An 18648-nucleotide genomic window follows, 5' to 3' on the forward strand; every position below is an offset into this window, starting at 1 on the left:
GGTGGGTGGTGTTGGGTGGGGAATGAGCCATGTATTCTTCGCTTACCTGGCTGTGCGAGACACTGTCAGGAATTGGAAGGGGCTTCGCTACTCCAATTCTGACGACACCTTTTGGAGCCCCCTTGAGAGCCTGCACCGCTTGATCTAAAGATGCATTCTCCAAGCCAGTGTCGTTAACAAACAGGAGACGATCTCCAGGAATGAGACGCCCGTCCACTTGAGCAACACCACCTGGCACCAGACTTCGGATCACTATCACTGTTTCATTGGGGTTCATTGGATCCTGTAACCATTGAATAATGAGTTAAAATTTGTTAGCACATAAGAAAGGTACCTATATGCCCTACCTAGAAAGGAAGAAAGGAATTGAAATTTAACAACTACATCTAATAAAAAAATGCATACACAATTCTTTTTTAAGTAAATAATCTTCATATTACAGTTATACTGCTCTCATACTACACTCAAAAGGACTAGTTAAATTTCAGCATACAAATAATGCAATACAGTAAAAAAAAAAAAAAAAAAACTATTCAATATGGAGTACTAAAACCATAATATTCATGAGTTCATGGCTGTATTTCTACAATAATCACATTCATTTGCAGTACATAAAAAATATTTTCATATTTCCCATTATGTAGTCAGATGATACAGTCAACAAGGAATACTGTTAGATTCAAAAATAATTTGATGTTTTCTTAATCATGAACACGACAGTCAGCATTGTGCGAGAAGACACTTTAAAAAAATATTCAGCTTTATACATATATCTTAAAAGAGTGACTTTCATTGTAAGTTACCATTTTAACTTAAGATCGATCACTAGACCTTTAATTTTAGGCAGAAGTATGATTTGTTCCTAATGAAATATTTAAATATAAGATTGTGCACATGCACATATTGTAGGAATGTAATAGACTTATTAATTTAGTTCCAAATTTTCATCTGCACAAAGAATATTCTTTGGATGTTTAAATGGGGAAATTGAAAAAGAGTCATGATGAATTTTCATTTTAGAAATAATATTACTATCAAAATTACAGTACTAATATATTTTTACATATCTCAGTGTAACACATTGTATTAGTATACTTTGTCAGTTTTAGGCAGCCTGTCATTGAAGGAAGTACAAATAAATAAATAAAGAAATAAATGAATAAATTACTGAATGAAACTTCTGAAGGCATGTTCTATGATTCTCAGAACATGTTAATAATGGAATGGTATGGTTCAAGCACTAAAAGAGATTTCAAACATAAATATAACATTTCCAATGTTCTTTCAGTAAACATAAGAAGTGAAAAATATTCGCCAACACAAATCATACATCCATTTCAGTACAAGATTACCCAACATTTAATTGATGTTAAAGTAACTGAGTTTACTTTAATGACAAAGTACATATCTTTTTCCTAGAAACTATTTGAACTGGTAACAAAAAAGACCACCGTTTGTCTGAAGTTTACAACACTTTTAATACATAGCTCTAAGAATTCTACAAATAAAATAGTATTAATTTTTTTAAATGAAAGAAAAGAAACATTTATATAAATTTACAATGGCAAGATTACTAGTCTTCTTTCAATATCAATAATGATTTACTACAAGTTCAAATTTTATTTAGCTGAAAGTGGACAAGACATGAAATTGACAAAATGATGTGACAGTCTACACCACAAACACAGGGAAGGAATTGCTTACAAAATGGGAAGCAGAGGAGTGTAGAAACATATAAAGAAGTAAAGTACCTAGTTATATTTCAGGGAAAGAGTTTTGCCAAATGTATGATAGTATAAATATTCAAATGCTTCATATTTTCAATAACAAGTTTTAACTCTATAGTTTTCTACACTCAATTATCCAAGTTTTTGTTCATTAAAAAGGAAATCCTTTCAGAATTATAAATTTTATTTGAGGTAAATAATTTTTCATAGTCAGAATTGTATGATTTACATAAATATTCCATAGTGAACTTTGAACTGATGCACTCATTTCAACATATAAAGTTACTAGCATATCCATAAATGACATCTAATACAAGAAGATATCATATTAAAAGTGGATTATAGCAAGTAGTCCTCGAACATCAAAATGTCACTTCAGTGGTCAATAGAAGGGAAAAGATCATTAAATAAGTTTACAATCATACAATATACAAATATTTCCATTAAAATAGTGTTTGATAGCATACAATGTTCCAGTATACACCTAATGTTTGTACTGTCAAACAAGAACATGTAAGGAAATACAATATCACAAACATGTATTTCAAATTGATCAAAATTATAATACAGAAATCATGGCAATAATAAAATTATATGCAGATATTGACAGAAACTTAAATTGTCAATGAAGTTCGCTGGTAGGAAACAAAGGAACTTGAATGCTTTTTAGTCTGTTGGATACCAAGTATAACACTTTTAACACTAACATACCTGTAAAAAAAACTATGCTATTAAACAAAGAATGGCATGTTTTGTTCTTGAAAGAACATGAACAGATTCTATCAAATCAAACTTTTTAATTATCTTTTTTATTTATTTATTTATTTTTAATTCACAAATTATACATTTCTAATAAATAAATAAATAAATAAATAAATAAATAAATAAATAAATAAATAAATAAATAAATAAATAAAAAGAATGAAAGAATGAAACATGTCATTCTTTGTTCAACAGTGTGTTTCAGGTGTGTTATAGCGGCATAGGTGCTATGTACTTATTGTTCATCAGAGTGAAAAGATAAGTTACATTGACTACGTCAGCACTGAAAAGTGTAGCTTCATTCTTAACAGGGAACCAAAGCTTATTTCAATTGCAGTAAGTTTGTTGTAGTCTGTAAATTAAACAGTTGGACTTCAAAATGGAGATACATTTTAATACTATTCAATTTTCAAAGAAGTGTATAGGATATAACTAGGCATCACAAAATAAAAGATTCATACATTATAAGCCTGCTGCAAATGTTGCTTTTAAGAAGTTACTTCAACAAGTGATGACTTCATGGTCTGGAATACTAGTACAGTCATGATTCCTTTTGAGGTCCACTGCAGATGGAAGATATTTTTCAATTTGTATTTTTTCAATACATTAATACATTTAAAGCAAATTTAGAAATAGGTTAAGACAGATGAAAAGTTCATGCAAATGTCAATTTTGTCATGAATATAGAAGAAATTCTCCAGGCCTGTACACTGCGGTCAAAGAGGGTTGATAGCTACAAAGCTTGAAAGAATGAAGAACTCAATTTGTGACGAGGAGGAGGAGGATAATAATAATAATAATAATAATAATAATAATAATAATAATAATGCACTTAGGTAACAGATGGATCGATGGGCAGGTATGACTGACATCCAATAGAGAGGCGTTCAGCAAGACAGAACCAATCTTAGAATTGATTAAGAAGAAAAGCCTGCTATACTATGGACAATTTTAAGGATGTTTTATGTTTTATGAAATTTCATCAACCCGAAGTTAAGAATGCCGTGGTAGTTCCAACAATAACAAAAGGATCTGACGTATCCCAGAATACAAAAGACAGGGTCAAATTTAGATGGATAGTAACTATCAAGGTTGTACGATGGAATCAAAACCCGAAAAATGGAGAGGACCTATACTCGAAGAGCACAAAAAGGCACTGGCAGAAATGAAATTGGTTGTTATGCAGTCAACAGATGGTTTTAAAAAAAAAGCTATACTTATGTGGAATCAGTTTGTGTACATACATGAATAGAACAAATACGTAATGTATAAAGCATAATCTTGGATAGGTTCTTTTGAAACAAATGTACGTCTAGCATAGAATTTCCAGGTTTTTTTTTTAAACGTCCACTTTATTTCAGTTATTTTGGGGGGTGCCGGAGCCACCTTGGCTCGTTTTGGATTCTATCCACATGTTTAAGACCAGATATGCTTTCTTCCAGCACATTACTTTTAAGAAAAATGAAAATTCCACCCTAGAAAAAACTATTTGAACCTATGATTAGCCAAGCCTTTAGTACTGTGAAGGGAAATTGAAAAAGTTGAAAATAAATTTTTAGAAAAGTAAATTGATATTGTACCTTGTGTATCAGGGTTTATTAAAATTGGAATAGAGATTTATTTTTCCCGAATTAAAAAGAGCTAATTTGTTATGTTGGTTAATGTAATATTATTATCAAGAATAGCAAATTTGTAATGAAATATTAGTCGGTTTTTAAGATATCTGGTTCTTCAAGAAATGAACTTCCAAACTTTATAAATCTAATTTTTTTTTGTGATTAGAGCAGTGGCTTAGGAGCTCAATTTGCTCCCAGACAGCCAAAATTTGAATTCCAGTGGAACCTGAGAAAAGTCAGAAAGGGTGGGTCCAATGACACCAAAAATACCTAAGATAGTATCAGAACCTCAAAGGAATACAAACAACAGTTCAACTGTAATGGTTACATTCAGCAACAATACATACAATCATTATAATGAAGCAAGAGTGAATATATGTAAACTGTTATGCCTTTCAGAGTTCAGTAACAATGTTTAAAAGAAAAATATCTTATGCCTATTATTTAAATGAAGGTAATGGCATTTACTAATACCAGTTCAATACTATTACAATTCTATCCCCATAAGAATTTCAATAAAAAGTTTTCTGAAGAAAGAAATTTAAAACACAAGGACCTTGAAATGGTACATTTATTTTGAATAGTAGTAAAAAATTCTAACAATATTACATTCTTTGCCAGTTTGTACCACATCATCGTCCTATGTATTTTATATTACCTTGGACTGAGTAGCAGTACATCAGTCACCACAATAAAGAATACCATAATGTATCTGAAATATCAGCAATCTGTACTTAATGTACATACAGCAAGAACATGGTCCAACTCAGTAGTAGTTTAATAGACTATAACAATTTAAACATTAATATTTTCATTCAAACAATTTACTTTAACACAACAATGTACTGTAATAATTCTGATGAAATTAATTTAAAATAATAATAATAATAATAATAATAATAATAATAATAATAATAATAATAATAATAATAATAATAATAATAATAATAATAATGATAATAATAATGTCCGTGGTTTTACGTCCCAAAAACTTATTTCCAGAGATACCGAGGTGTTGGAATTTTGTCACACGGAGTTCTTTACTGTATGTCTCAAATATTATTACAATATTTTAAGTCCACCTGTTCAATACAATACAATATGATCCACTATTTCATATGGTCAAAATTTTATACATAATACATAAAAGTCAATGGTACATGTTTCACCCTCCTTTACGGGCATCACCAGCCTATATCAATCTTAAAAATAATACATATGGAGTCATTCTAATCTTATAAATTATAGGGTAAAATGTTGAAAAATGATTTCGTAAAACATTATACAATAACATCTGAAACAACGATAATGCACCAAAGTATGTTAAAAGACAGTAAATTAACTGTTTTTGAAGATTAAAACGTGGTTAAACATGAATTTTGAGAGTTTAAAATCAACTTCAATACGGAACCAAAATGAGAATAGTTACTTGTTCTTTAATGTGCCGATAAATCTATCGACACCGAGGTTGATGTATTTGAAAATCTTCACATACCACCAACCTAGCCAAAATCAAACCTGCCAACTTGAGCTCAGAAGGCCCCAGCGCTATACCGCCTGAGCTACTCAGCCCAGCAATTTGTAAAGACATTTTAGTAATCTCATAAATAATGCATTATTAACACCTTTCCAAGATTTTATTTCAAACCTATCGGGAAATTTATCTCATCATGAGGCAATGCCTCACTTCTCACTGCAAGTTATTTTGTTGAACTTGAAAATTTGAAACTGAAAATTTTCTGTTTTTAAAAGTAGACACTTGATTCATAATTATCATTAATCACAGTACACAAAGTATTGAAATGTAAATTTATGATATTTAGAAATTTAAAAATCCAATCATGACACAAGAATGTAATGCTGAACGGAAGTGTTTCTGTACCATAGGTTAATCAAGGAAATATCAACCTATGCAGATGACCCACACATTATGCCACACCAGTAGCGGGTGTTGGCCTCCTCAAGCTTGGATCAAGTCTTAATTCTCTACAGCATACTTTGAATTAATCGCTGGATGGTATCCCGCAACAGGGCTTTCTCCTCACCCAGGAAGGCAAATAATGTTATTTTACAGTGCAAGTTCTACTGTCAAAAAGCTAATGAAATGAATTTAAGATTTATGAAAATACGAATCCTCAGCATTCCTAAAGGGATACAAATGTAATCAGTGGCAGAAACTGGTTATCATAGAGCCTGACTTGCAATGAAGCAGAACACTGACTCTTGATCAGAGATTGGATAAATTTGTGGTGAATGTATGTCATTTTACCCAAAAATCTCCTGTCAAACAAAAGAATGCTTAAATTATTATTTATTATTATTATTATTATTATTATTATTATTATTATGTTTTTACTCATTAGAATTATACAGAATTTAGCTACTAAAGTAATACCCTCCAGTAGGAGAATGATGCTCACTAACTTATTTCCTTTTGCTAACAAGGAGAAACTTTACCCATGTAGGGGCAAAAATCCAGCTTACCACTGGTATACTAAAACAAAGACACAGTTTGATATGATGGAAGGATTTCTAAGAACAGATATCTTTCTTGAAGATATTCAACCTATAGAAAATCTACACTAAACATAGTTAGTATTCTTTACTTCAGAGCAGAAGTTACAAGAAAAATATGTTTTAATGATGATGATGATAATTCTTGTTGTTTAAAGGGGCCTAACATCGAGGTCATCGACCCCTAATAATACAAAATGAGACAAAATGAAATTACAATTTTAAAGTCCAAAATCATCCAATGACTAGAATTTAAAACGTGATGATGGAGAATGGAAGGATAAATATGAATTTAAAATAATCAGCGGAGACAACTCACAATACTGAAAGTTAAAAATAATACCAAAATCAATCCACTGGCTAGAATTTTAAAAAAATGACGAACAATGCTTATGAACTTAAATCCATCAGTGAAAATGACACGCAATGCCTCACCTTCCCAGAAACTATATTCAAAAATTAGTATTACTGACCAAGTGACTGCTTACAAAGCACAATTCTCAATCGATGATTTTTGTTGTCCAAAGGGGTCCAAAATCCAGGTCAATGGCCCCTCATAATGGTACTTATCGCTAGTAAAGTAGAACCATGATATTTCTAAAGTTGCGGTACTAATGAAGAGTAGCATACACTCAGGGTGTTCTAAACATTATGGTACTACTCACAAGTATTGTACGTTGCACAGGTAACGCAGACCTATGGTGTTTCTATGGCGCCGTTAAAATCATAGGGACTCGTACTATCCTGTGGTGTTCCTCACATAATGGGTGCTACTAATCACAGGCAACGCCTCACAATGGTACTAATCAAAAGCAATGTAAGCCCGTGGTGTTCCGCATATAGTGGTACTAATCATGGGTAGTGTAAAACCATAGCAAGCCACGCCTATTGCTACTAATCACAAAACTATTGAGTACCTGACATAGTGGTACTACTCGCAAGTGAAGGCAAACCATGGTATTTACTGTGTGATGGTACTAATTACAAGCAGTTTCATGGTTCTGATTCAATTATCCCTTGGTCGCCCCTTTTAGTCGCCTCTTACAACAGGCAGGGGATACCATGGGAGTATTCTTAATTTGTGACCCCCACCCACAGGGGGTAAAATATGTTTTGTACCATAAGAAAGCAAAAATTCAAACAAAAGACAGTTTTAAGCAAAAATCTTAAAACCACTAAAAATGTAATATTATAAAATAAAATAATATAAATGTATAATAAAACACATAAAAATTATAAAAATTAATAAGCAGTAATATTAAAAAAAATCACAGACTTTGAGCATGAAGCTGGAAGGAACAGTATCCCTGACAACCCTCTCTTAAATAATAGGAAACGTTCGTGAAGTAATACATTTGAAGTACATCGTAATAATTATCCCATATAAAATAAAGTTAATTAGGGTATTTAATAAATGAAGAAAGAAGATTATCTTCTTAAAATCAGTAAGTAACAAAACTAAATTAATGCAACCAGCATTTCATTGTAAAATTCAGTCGGTAAATTTCATGCTGCCCTTGCCAGGTGTAGCACAGCTTTCATAAGGCCCCTCTCTTTCATCTTTTCAAATCGACCTCCCTTAATGAATTCTGATTCTCTTCTGATTCTATATGATATTAGATTTGTGAGTCCCAGAGTGTATTTTCTTTTCTTACCTTCCTTCCTACTTTTTTTTTTTGCAGTTATCTTCATTCTTAATAATAATGTTATTAGCTTTACGTCCCACTAACTACTTTTTAAGGTCTTCGGAGACGCTGAGGTGCCGGAATTTAGTCCCGCAGGAGTTCTTTTACGTGCCCAGTAAATCTACTGACCTTCAAATACCACCGGACTGAGCCAGGATCGAACCTGCCAAGTTGGGGTTAGAAGGCCAGCGCCTTAACCGTCTGAGCCACTCAGCCTGGCATCTTCATTCTTTGAAGGATACGACCTCCTCCCACTCTTTCATCTTCAGCTAATGTTAAAAGGGGATAGCTACCATATTTTGTTTTCTATTCCCTTTATACAACAATCCCCATTACCAAATTCATGCTGGTTCTGTATTATGTTATGTGTAAAATGAGTTTAAAACATTCCACTCAGACTGCAAAGAAATGTACACCTAATATTTAGCCAATGGGAAAAATTTGGTACCGGTACATTCATTCATGTCAAAATAAACTTGCAGTGGATTTTGTGAGTGGTCATTTCTGTCCTCATTTATATCAAGAGACATCTGTTTGGTTACCACCAATTAAATCAATTACAAATTGACCCATTTCTACTTCTTTTGAATTTATTTCTCCAGTAAAAGGAAAACCTTTAACATGGAAATAACTCAATGCGAAATGTTACATGTGAATAAGATTTAAGACCTCTTTGTGTAAGAAACACATTGTGACTATTCTCTCAATATAGCTATATTAGTTTCTATTGTTGATTTGTACAATAATCTATATTTATTACAATCAGAGCGTAGACAGAGGGGGGGGGGGTTACTGGCGGGAGTTAGACACCCCCCCATGGAATTCTTACGAAAGGAAATAAACAGAAGCTGACAATAAACAAGTGAAAGTCAACTCAATGGGTTGGCTCTTTTGAACATTCACAGAGACATTATTGTAAAACCAACATATCTCTCGAATCTATTTTCTAAGAAGCCTCGAAAGTTGGATTTTAAATTGTAATCTGAACATACCAATCGCTGCAAAACTATTTACCTTCAATCATACTGTTCTTGTTCTGTACTTTGATGTAAGATTTTGTAGTGTACCAGTACTGCAATCTGAATATCAACATAATTTACCTGTATCAGTGTCCTAGTAAACACTCATGCATGCGTGCACCACACATGCACAAGCGCCATCATTATGTTCTATTACCATTTTGTAACTATAACCACCCCCCCACATCGGTCGATCCTGGCTACTCTATCGAGTGCAATACAATAATAAATAAATAAATACAAATACATTCTGTATCAGCACAAACTAAAATTTATTTTTGAACAGTTTTTTGGAAACCAAATTCCTTTGTCAGTAAACTGATTAATAGTTACATTTAATAGTTATATTTTAGAAATTGTGTGATCTAATGAATTTTAGTTTGTGCTGATACACACTGTATTAAATATAGATTTGTCATTTTGTGATGTCTATGGATGTTTATGCAAATAAATGGTATAATTATTGAACATACCTGAATAAAGGCAAATACCACATAATAAACAATACCTCAAAGAAACATTAAACAATAACTATACCGGTACACAAGTTAAATATAAAACACAAGTGTTTGGAATAATGACAGTGCATTCAGAGTATCATTTCAGCCATTCACTACAACTATAAAAAGCAGTCTCTGTCCAACAGAAATTACATTATTAATTATAGGTTATTAATTATTAATTATAGGTTTTCTAAAGTGGATATAACAAATGAGCTTTAAAAAAGACTGATAAACTGGCCATTGATACTTGAAGTGTAATAAATTGCAATCACAAATTTAAGAAGTATTTTCAAAACATACATATTCTTCCATAAGAGCAGAAATAAAACTAAGTATAACAGATGTCCAAGTTCCTTCAAAAGGTGGAAGCTATAATAAAGGAATGATATGAAGACATAAGTTTTAATTTATCATAAATAACATGAAACTACTACATATCCAATTCAGTACTACATATACAGTACCTTCTATCACTTCCTACATGGAAATTTTCCTTGTTCATCTTTAACTAGTTCTTGGCCTTTATAGAATGAGACAAGAATAAATGGCTCAAACATATTATTGCCCATCCTAAGATTATCACAATGTCAGATGAGATTGAAAATAATGATGTACTTTTGATCTAGTGACCATAGCAGATAAGTCTATTTCCTTAAAAAAAAAAAAAAAAAAGTTGGGCTGGTAAGGTATATTAGCGTACCCAATAAGTAAGCAATAAGTAAGGTCAACAAATATTAATGACTCATATTTAGCACTGTACCTTTCTGAGGTTGCAAAGAAGTCTTGGGTAATAATATTCATTGATACCCTTATGTGCCCTTCCCAAATACGGTATATTCTACAGGTGGGTATGAGTTCAAGAAGAGGTTAAAAACAATATAAACACTGATATACTAGATAGCAGAACAATACAGATGCTGGTACAGAAAGAAATATCCAATTGCAATGCATGAGAGATCTAGCTCGTACAAAAATAAGCAGAGTATAGGCAATTTTATTTTTCTCCAGTAAGGAGACGTGAACCTTTCTACTTCGTATCAGGAGTTGGTCTCATATTTGATACCACTGAACTTCAATGGGAACACATTCATGGTAATTAAAAGGCAAAAGATAATGAAGGGAAAAAATTTAAGCTATTTGCAAGGTAAACTGATCCCATCAACTAAAATTTTGTATGCAAGATTTTCAAATAAATGTTGTAATACAAAAAGCTCATAGTATACTTATTACCAGAGTTGGAAAGTAAATGAGTAAAAATGATCAAAAGTTCTCGTAAAGAAATGTTTTTGTCATTTTTATTTGTAATTGTAATTTTTTACTCACAATTTGCTTCTCAAAATAAAATTGTAATCATTACATTCCAGTAATTGATTAACACTGCATGGAAGCAAAAAAAGGGGAAAAATTAAGTGAAGAAGAAAACTTTTTTCAGTTCTACTACAGCAGAACCAGTAGCTTCACTAGTGCTGGATGAAGTACTTTCTTACCTCTCTAGTACTTATCCTAATATATCCCTCACAATTGGAGATGTTCTTAAAATTAAACACAGGTATTCTTTCAAGGTTCCCTGTTGAGCATCTTTTCAACAAATGCAAATATGTACTTCTCCCCAAGAACTCTACCCTTAGCGATGAGAATTTGTTTAAGAACCATTTTGTAAAGTACCGTAAATTCTGAAATGCAAAAAGATTCATAAACTAAAATAAACATTATGGGGAAAAAGTTATTTTGAAAGCACCAAGGTATCATGTCTAGCCTCAATTAGTGTGTCTATGCTAGAAAACAAAAAATGAAATAATATCTTTTTCTTTACAAACTTTGGAATTATTCCAGCCCCATGCAAAGAAGTAAATGTCAATGATTCCTTAAGACTCGTGTTCTGTGAAGTAATTGCAATACACAAACAGCAAATTTTGTTTAGAAGACTGAAATCTGCAGCGTAATGTTTCCATAGAATGTAAAACATTCCATAAACCACTGTCTGCTTATCTTTTAACCTCCCAGTATAAATAATACCATATTGGTTTGAATATAAGACAATTGCTTGTTGAAAAAATAATTAGTATATTGTAACTGAGTAAAATATTTCTCAGATACCTGTCATTCAGTACAGTTACTTTTTCATTGTACTTTTCCCATTAATGATTAACTATGTCAGTAACTTGTAAATTCTCTAGGAATATTGGCTCAGCAGTACAAAAATTTTCAGGAATGTGGTAAATCATTTCATAATAAAATAAATTATTGAAAGATACATTCCATTCTGAAAGTCTCTTTCAAACGTTTTGTGTTTTCTTTTCAATCAAAAGTTCTTTTATCCACATAACTGTTTGAGTTTATGCTAATGCATAACATTTTGCAGTTTTACTAAGTTATGGAAGGATAGAGCCAAGAAAACAACTATACTATATCAGAGAGAGAGAGAGAGAGAGAGAGAGAAAATTTTGTTTAGAAGACTGAAATCTGTAGTGTTAATGTTTCCATAGAATAAACAACATTCCATATAACACTGTCTACTTTTCTTTTAACCTCGCAGTATAAATAATACCATATTGGCCTGAATATAAGACTGTCCCTTTTGTATTAAAATGTACTAATAAAACCCATAGTTATCTTATATGTGCAGCCTACCATTTAAAGGTCTATTTGAATATTCCCCAACTGTACTGATTTTGTCCAAAAATAAAAATATTAACCATGGCACAATAGTCCAACAGTCAAATGGGCCTTGGCTATTAAGTGACCATTGCTTATCCTGAAGGCCTGTACGTTACAATGAATCCTTTTAGCTATTACTCTTGGCTTTCTAGAGTGGGCCTGCTAATTTCACCCTCAGATAGCAACTCAGCTGTTCTCACATAGATTGAGATCCAGATAATACGTCCCTGTTATGACCACAAATCTAAACCGGGGCCTATGGGTGAGAGAAAGGCTCACTACCCCTGAACTATGGGGCCAGCTATTAACAAAGCAAACCTGCAAAAATGTTTGGTGTTTCTGAGTGTAACCTGTGATGATGGCGGAAGGACAAGTTAAAGACGGCACTCGGAGAATCAAATGAAACAAAATAAACAGTAATGAAATTAATTGGCACATCACTGGAATTGTGCAGGAGAAACAAAACATGGTTTATCCAACAAGTCATGAAGTTATAAGAATAAAGGCACTGGAGGAGATACGCAAGTATGCAGTACCTCCTGGGAGATTTTGCCAATCAGCGTTACATAATAAAACTGAGGAAAGCCCTCAATATTCAAATTAAAATAAAAAAATTTCTTAGATTTCCTTTAGGGCTTATTAAATTAGTTATAGGAAAGCTTGAATATGCTGTAACTGTTTTCAATATTTTGTTTTTCTCATAATTACCTACCAAAAGTTCAGGATCGCCATTTATGCGAGGTCATCTTATATTCGAGCCAATACAAATGACATAATTTTTCATTTTACATTCCAAAAGGATTTTGAGTATTTACTCAATCATGTAAGTCAGGAAACATTAGTTGGACCTCTGAATGCCTTCTTCCCAACTAAAGTTTTAGTTGTTAATTTCCAAACCGTATGTGTTTCCTCCTAACTCAGGAAGGATATAAAGCCAATTCCTAGTCTCAGTCTATATAAACCAATGTATTATAATGAAAACGAAAAACATACAAATAATAAAAAACACTTTGAATAATGACTAAGTATGGTCTTCTTTAATATGCATGTATGAGGCTCTTAAATAAAACAGTGAGCTTTTATACAACCACCCATACTTCAGTTGATGTTTCTCCTTTAAAATTCAAACTTATATACAGTTTAATTATTTTCTGGAAAACAATGTTTTGTGTTATAAATAGGACTCTTTCATAGGTCATGTTTAAGATTTGGATTTTACTAGATTATATGAGAAATAAAAACATTTGACGACTGACAACAGTACACCATGAAACACTGAAGTGTGCAGATAAGAATATTGAATTACTGAACTTCATACAAGTAGAGACATAAGTGCTTACTATAAGATTTACATTGAACAGAGACTCATTTGACAAAAATGCTCAAAAGTAATGAATGAATATGTTTCAACAAGTCTAGTTCTAATTAAAGCCTCAACTGATACATAGCTTATTTGTAAACTTCACTACCTGAACAATATTCACTACTTGCTTACAATTTCTAAAAAAAATGTAAACAAGCAACAGCCAAGAACTTGCATGCCCTTTGACACTATACTTTCAAAAAGCATAAATATATGTCTCAATGATGATTTCAATCTCAGCTTTAAGCTGCAAGATATTTTACAAAATACTTTTCAGCTACATAAAAAGAGTTACTATAATTCATTAAGTAATGACTATGTTCTTAGTTGCTGCACTTCATGAATGCTTTATGTATTTATAAACATCACAAGTAATTCGGCATCCAAAGCACACACAGTAAACGGTAAAAGTGCCAACAACATAAAGAAGTGATCATATTAACAGAGGACTCCAGCAGAGCTATGATGCACAACCTAGCTGTGATGACTAGTAATAAATTTCCCTGCAGGTAACCTACCAAAGATTTGAACTTCGACATAAGAGTTCACCACTGAACATACCGTGTGGAAAATAAAATTAAGTGAACTTCCGTTACTCAACATTATGATAAAGAGATCAATTGAGTAGTCTCTTTAATGACCTGTATTTGTGGCTTGCAGTAATTGCTTCCTTCAAACCACTTCCAGATATAACACTTGCTACCTTAGGATTTACTTAAATAATACCAGATTACAGTAAAGCTGTTCTATTCAGGAACAGTGCACATTTTAACAGAATATACACAAATTTACAAATATAGGAAGTTATCTCTATATGTTTGAAAAAGATCTCATTATTTAACTCATAGGAACTCAATGGGTATCCAAGTATTATAATAGAGTGACAGCTAGGAGAAACTGTGTATCACTGCACTGGAGGATAACCAAAATATTTAAATATAAATGTGGTATGAAAAAGCTTGTCTAGCTAGAGGTGACATTGGTCCCAATTTCAACTTCCCACTCACCTGATAGTCTAGAATAGAGAAGCCAAGTCCTCGTTCACCCTTGTTGAGCTCGATGATCTGCGGTTCTGAACTCCACATAGCCAACCCTGTGAGGGGTTCCAGAGACCTAGATTTCATCTTGGAGAAGCTGGCATCAGTTGCTGTTGCTGAAGTTGTTGTAGAGGCCAGTGAGCCATCTGACTTAGCTTTTACAAGACGATCTGTAGCTGGGATTAGGTTCTGAAGACTTCCACCCAAAATACTCTGCAATACACAACAATAATACAATAATATTACACCACAGGAAACAGTTCATCAAGTTTCCCCACCTCAGATAGAAAAATGACCAGTGAAACGTGATCAAAAATATCTTTATTCAATAATAATAATAATAATAATAATAATAATAATAATAATAATAATAATAATAATAATAACCCCCCCTCTGTGAACCATGTGACCTAGCCGCGGTGGGGAGGCTTGCGTGTCCCAATGATGCAGATAACCGAGCCGCAGGTGCAACCATATCAGATGGGTATCTGTTGAGAGACCAGACTAATGAATGGTTCATCGAAAGGGGGGTAGCAGCCTTTCGATAATTGCAAGGGCGGCACTCTAGATGATTGACTGATACTGCCTTGTAATAATACTCAACATGGCTTAGCTGTGTTGATACTGCTACACGGCTGAAGGCAACGGGAAACTACAGCCGTAACTACCTCCCGAGGACATGCAGCTCTCTCTGTATGAATGATGTACTGATGATGGCTTCCTCCCAGGTAAAATATTCCGGAGGTAAACTAGTCCCCCATTTGGATCTCCGGGTGGGGACTACACGAGAGGGGGCGATCATCAGGAAGATGGATACTGACATTCTGCGAGTCGGAGCGTGGAATGTTAGAAGTTTGAATCATTGTGGTAGGTTAGAGAATCTGAAAAGGGAGATGGATAGGCTTATGTAGTTGGTATAAGTGAAGTATGTTGGCAGAAAGAACAAGATTTTTGGTCAGGCGACTACCAAATTATCAACACAAAATCAAACAGGGGAAATGCAGGAGTTGGTTTAATAATGAATAAGAAAATAGGGCAGCGGGTAAGCTACTACGACCAACATAGTGAAAGAAATATTGTCGTCAAGATAGACACCAAACCAATGCCCACCACAATAGTGCAGGTCTATATGCCTACTAGTTCAGCAGATGATGAAGAAATCGAAAGAATATATGTAGAGATAGAAGATTTAATACAATATGTAAAAGGTGATGAGAATCTAATTGTGATGGGAGACTGGAATGCAGTGGTAGGCCAAGGAAGAGAAGGTAGTACAGTAGGAGAATTTGGATTGGGACAAAGGAAAAAAAGAGGAACTCGGCTGGTTGAATTCTGCACTGATCATAATTTAGTCCTTGCATATACTTGGTTCAAACACAACAAACGACGGCTGTATACGTGGATGAGACCTGGAGACACTGGAAGGTATCAAATAGACTTCATTATGATTAGGCAGAGATTCAGAAACCAGGTGTTGGATTGCAAAACTTTCCCAGGAGCAGATGTGGACTCTGACCACAACTTGTTGGTCATGAAATGCCATCTGAAGTTGAAAAAATTGAAGAAAGGAAAGAATGCAAAAAGATGAGATCTAGACAAGTTGAAAGAAAAGAGTGTGAGGGATTGTTTCAAGGAACATGTTGCAGAAGGACTAAATGAAAAGGCTGAAGGAAACACTATAGAGGAAGAGTGGACAGTCATGAAAAATGAAGTCAGTAGGGCTGCTGAAGAAATGTTAGGAAGGAAGAAAAGATCAACTAAGAATGAGTGAATAACTCAGGAGATACTAGACCTGATTGATGAATGACAAAAATACAAGAATGCTAGAAATGAAGAGGGCAGAAAAGAATACAGGCGATTAAAGAATCAAGTGGATAGAAAGTGCAAGGTAGCTACCAAATGACGTCCCAATGATGCAGATAACCGAGCCGCAGGTGCAACCACATCAGATGGGTATCTGTTGAGAGACCAGACTAACGAATGGTTCATCGAAAGGGGGGTAGCAGCCTTCCGGTAATTGCAAGGGCGGCAGTCTAGATTGAAGGAGAAGTGCGAGGATGTCGAAGGCTGTATGGTCCTGGGAAAGGTAGATGCTGCATACAGGAAAATAAAGGAAACCTTTGGAGAAAGGAAATCTAGGTGTATGAATATTATGAGCTCAGATGGAAAGCCACTTCTAGGGAAACAAGACAAAGCAGAAAGATGGCAGCAGCATATCCAACAGTTGTATCAAGGTAAAGATGTAGATAATTTGGTTCTAGAACATGAAGAGGCTGTTGATGCTGATGAAATGGGAAACCCAATTTTGAGGTCAGAGTTTGACAGAGCTGTGAGTGACCTAAATAGGAACAAGGCACCTGGAATTGATGACATTCCCTCTGAATTACTGACTGCCTTAGGAGAAACCAGCATGGCAAGGTTATTTCATTTAGTGTGCAAGATGTATGAGACAGGAGAAGTCCCATCCGATTTTCGGCAGAATGTTGTTATACATATTCCCAAGAAAGCCGGTGCTGACAGGTGTGAAAACTACCGCACCATTAGTTTAGTATATCATGCCTGCAAAATTTTAACTCGTATTATTTACAGAAGAATGAAAAAACAAGTTGAAGCTGAGTTGGGGGAAGATCAATTTGGCTTCAGAAGAAATGTAGGAACACGTGAAGCAATCCTGACTTTATGTCTGATCTTAGAGGATCGAATCAAGAAGGACAAGCCCACGTACATGGCATTCGTAGATCTAGAAAAGGCATTCGATAATGTTGATTGGACCAGCTATTTAGGATTCTGAAGATGATAGGGATCAGATACCGAGAACGAAGAATTATCTACAATCTGTATAAAAATCAGTCTGCAGTGATAAGAATCGAGGGCTTTGAAAAAGAAGCAGCAATCCAGAAAGGAGTGAAGCAAGGCTGCAGTTTGTCCCCTCTCCTTTTCAATGTTTACACAGAACAGGCAATAAAGGAAATCAAAGAGAAATTTGGAAAGGGAATCACAGTCCAAGGAGAGGAAATCAAAACCTTGAGATTTGCCGATGATATTGTTATTTTATCTGAGACTGCAGAAGATCTCGAGAAGTTGCTGAATGGTATGGATGAATTCTTGGGTAAGGAGTACAAGATGAAAATAAATAAGTCCAAAACAAAAGTAATGGAGTGCAGTTGAACGAAGGCAGGTGATGTAGGAAATATTAGATTAGGAAATGAATCCTTAAAGGAGTAGATGAATATTGTTACTTGGGTAGTAAAATAACTAACGATGGTGAAGTAAGGAGGACATAAAATGCAGACTAGCAGAAGCAAGGAAGAGCTTTCTTAAGAAAAGAAATTAGCTCACTTCAAACATTGATATCGGAATTAGAAAGATGTTTTCTGAAGACTTTCATCTGGAGCGTGGCATTGTATGGACGTGAAACATGGACGATAACTAGCTCAGAAAGAAAGAGAATAGAAGCTTTGAAATGTGGTGTTACAGAAGAATGCTGAAGGTAAGATGAATAGATCGAATCACGAATGAAGAGATACTGAATCGAATTGGTGAGAGGAGCTGTTGTTTATAAGTTTCATTTCCGTATTGATAGATATTACTTTACAAAAAACAATTAATAAGGTGGTGACTTATATTTATATTGTTGGTGAGAGGAGATCGATTTGGCTAAATTTAACGAGAAGAAGAGATAGAATTATAGGACACATCTTAAGACACCCAGGACTTGTTCAGTTGGTTTTTGAAGGAAGTGTAGGTGGTAAGAACGGTAGGGG

General features: G+C 33.8%; 1 protein-coding gene across 3 annotated transcripts in view; it reads right to left on the reverse strand.

Annotated features, from left to right (window-relative positions):
• LOC136873924 (multiple PDZ domain protein) overlaps positions 1–18648 on the reverse strand; it is a 2156217-nt gene that overhangs the window by 2047471 nt on the left and 90098 nt on the right. For all 3 annotated transcript variants that reach the window (XM_067147286.2, XM_067147283.2, XM_067147285.2), the window contains 2 exons: positions 14855–15097; positions 47–283 (listed from right to left, as the gene is read on the reverse strand). In XM_067147286.2, coding sequence (XP_067003387.2) covers positions 47–283; positions 14855–15097 — 480 coding nt within the window. The remainder of the gene's footprint in view (positions 1–46; positions 284–14854; positions 15098–18648) is intronic.

This window comes from Anabrus simplex, chromosome 5 (assembly GCF_040414725.1).
Source record: "Anabrus simplex isolate iqAnaSimp1 chromosome 5, ASM4041472v1, whole genome shotgun sequence".
Taxonomy (NCBI): Eukaryota; Metazoa; Arthropoda; class Insecta; order Orthoptera; family Tettigoniidae; genus Anabrus; species Anabrus simplex.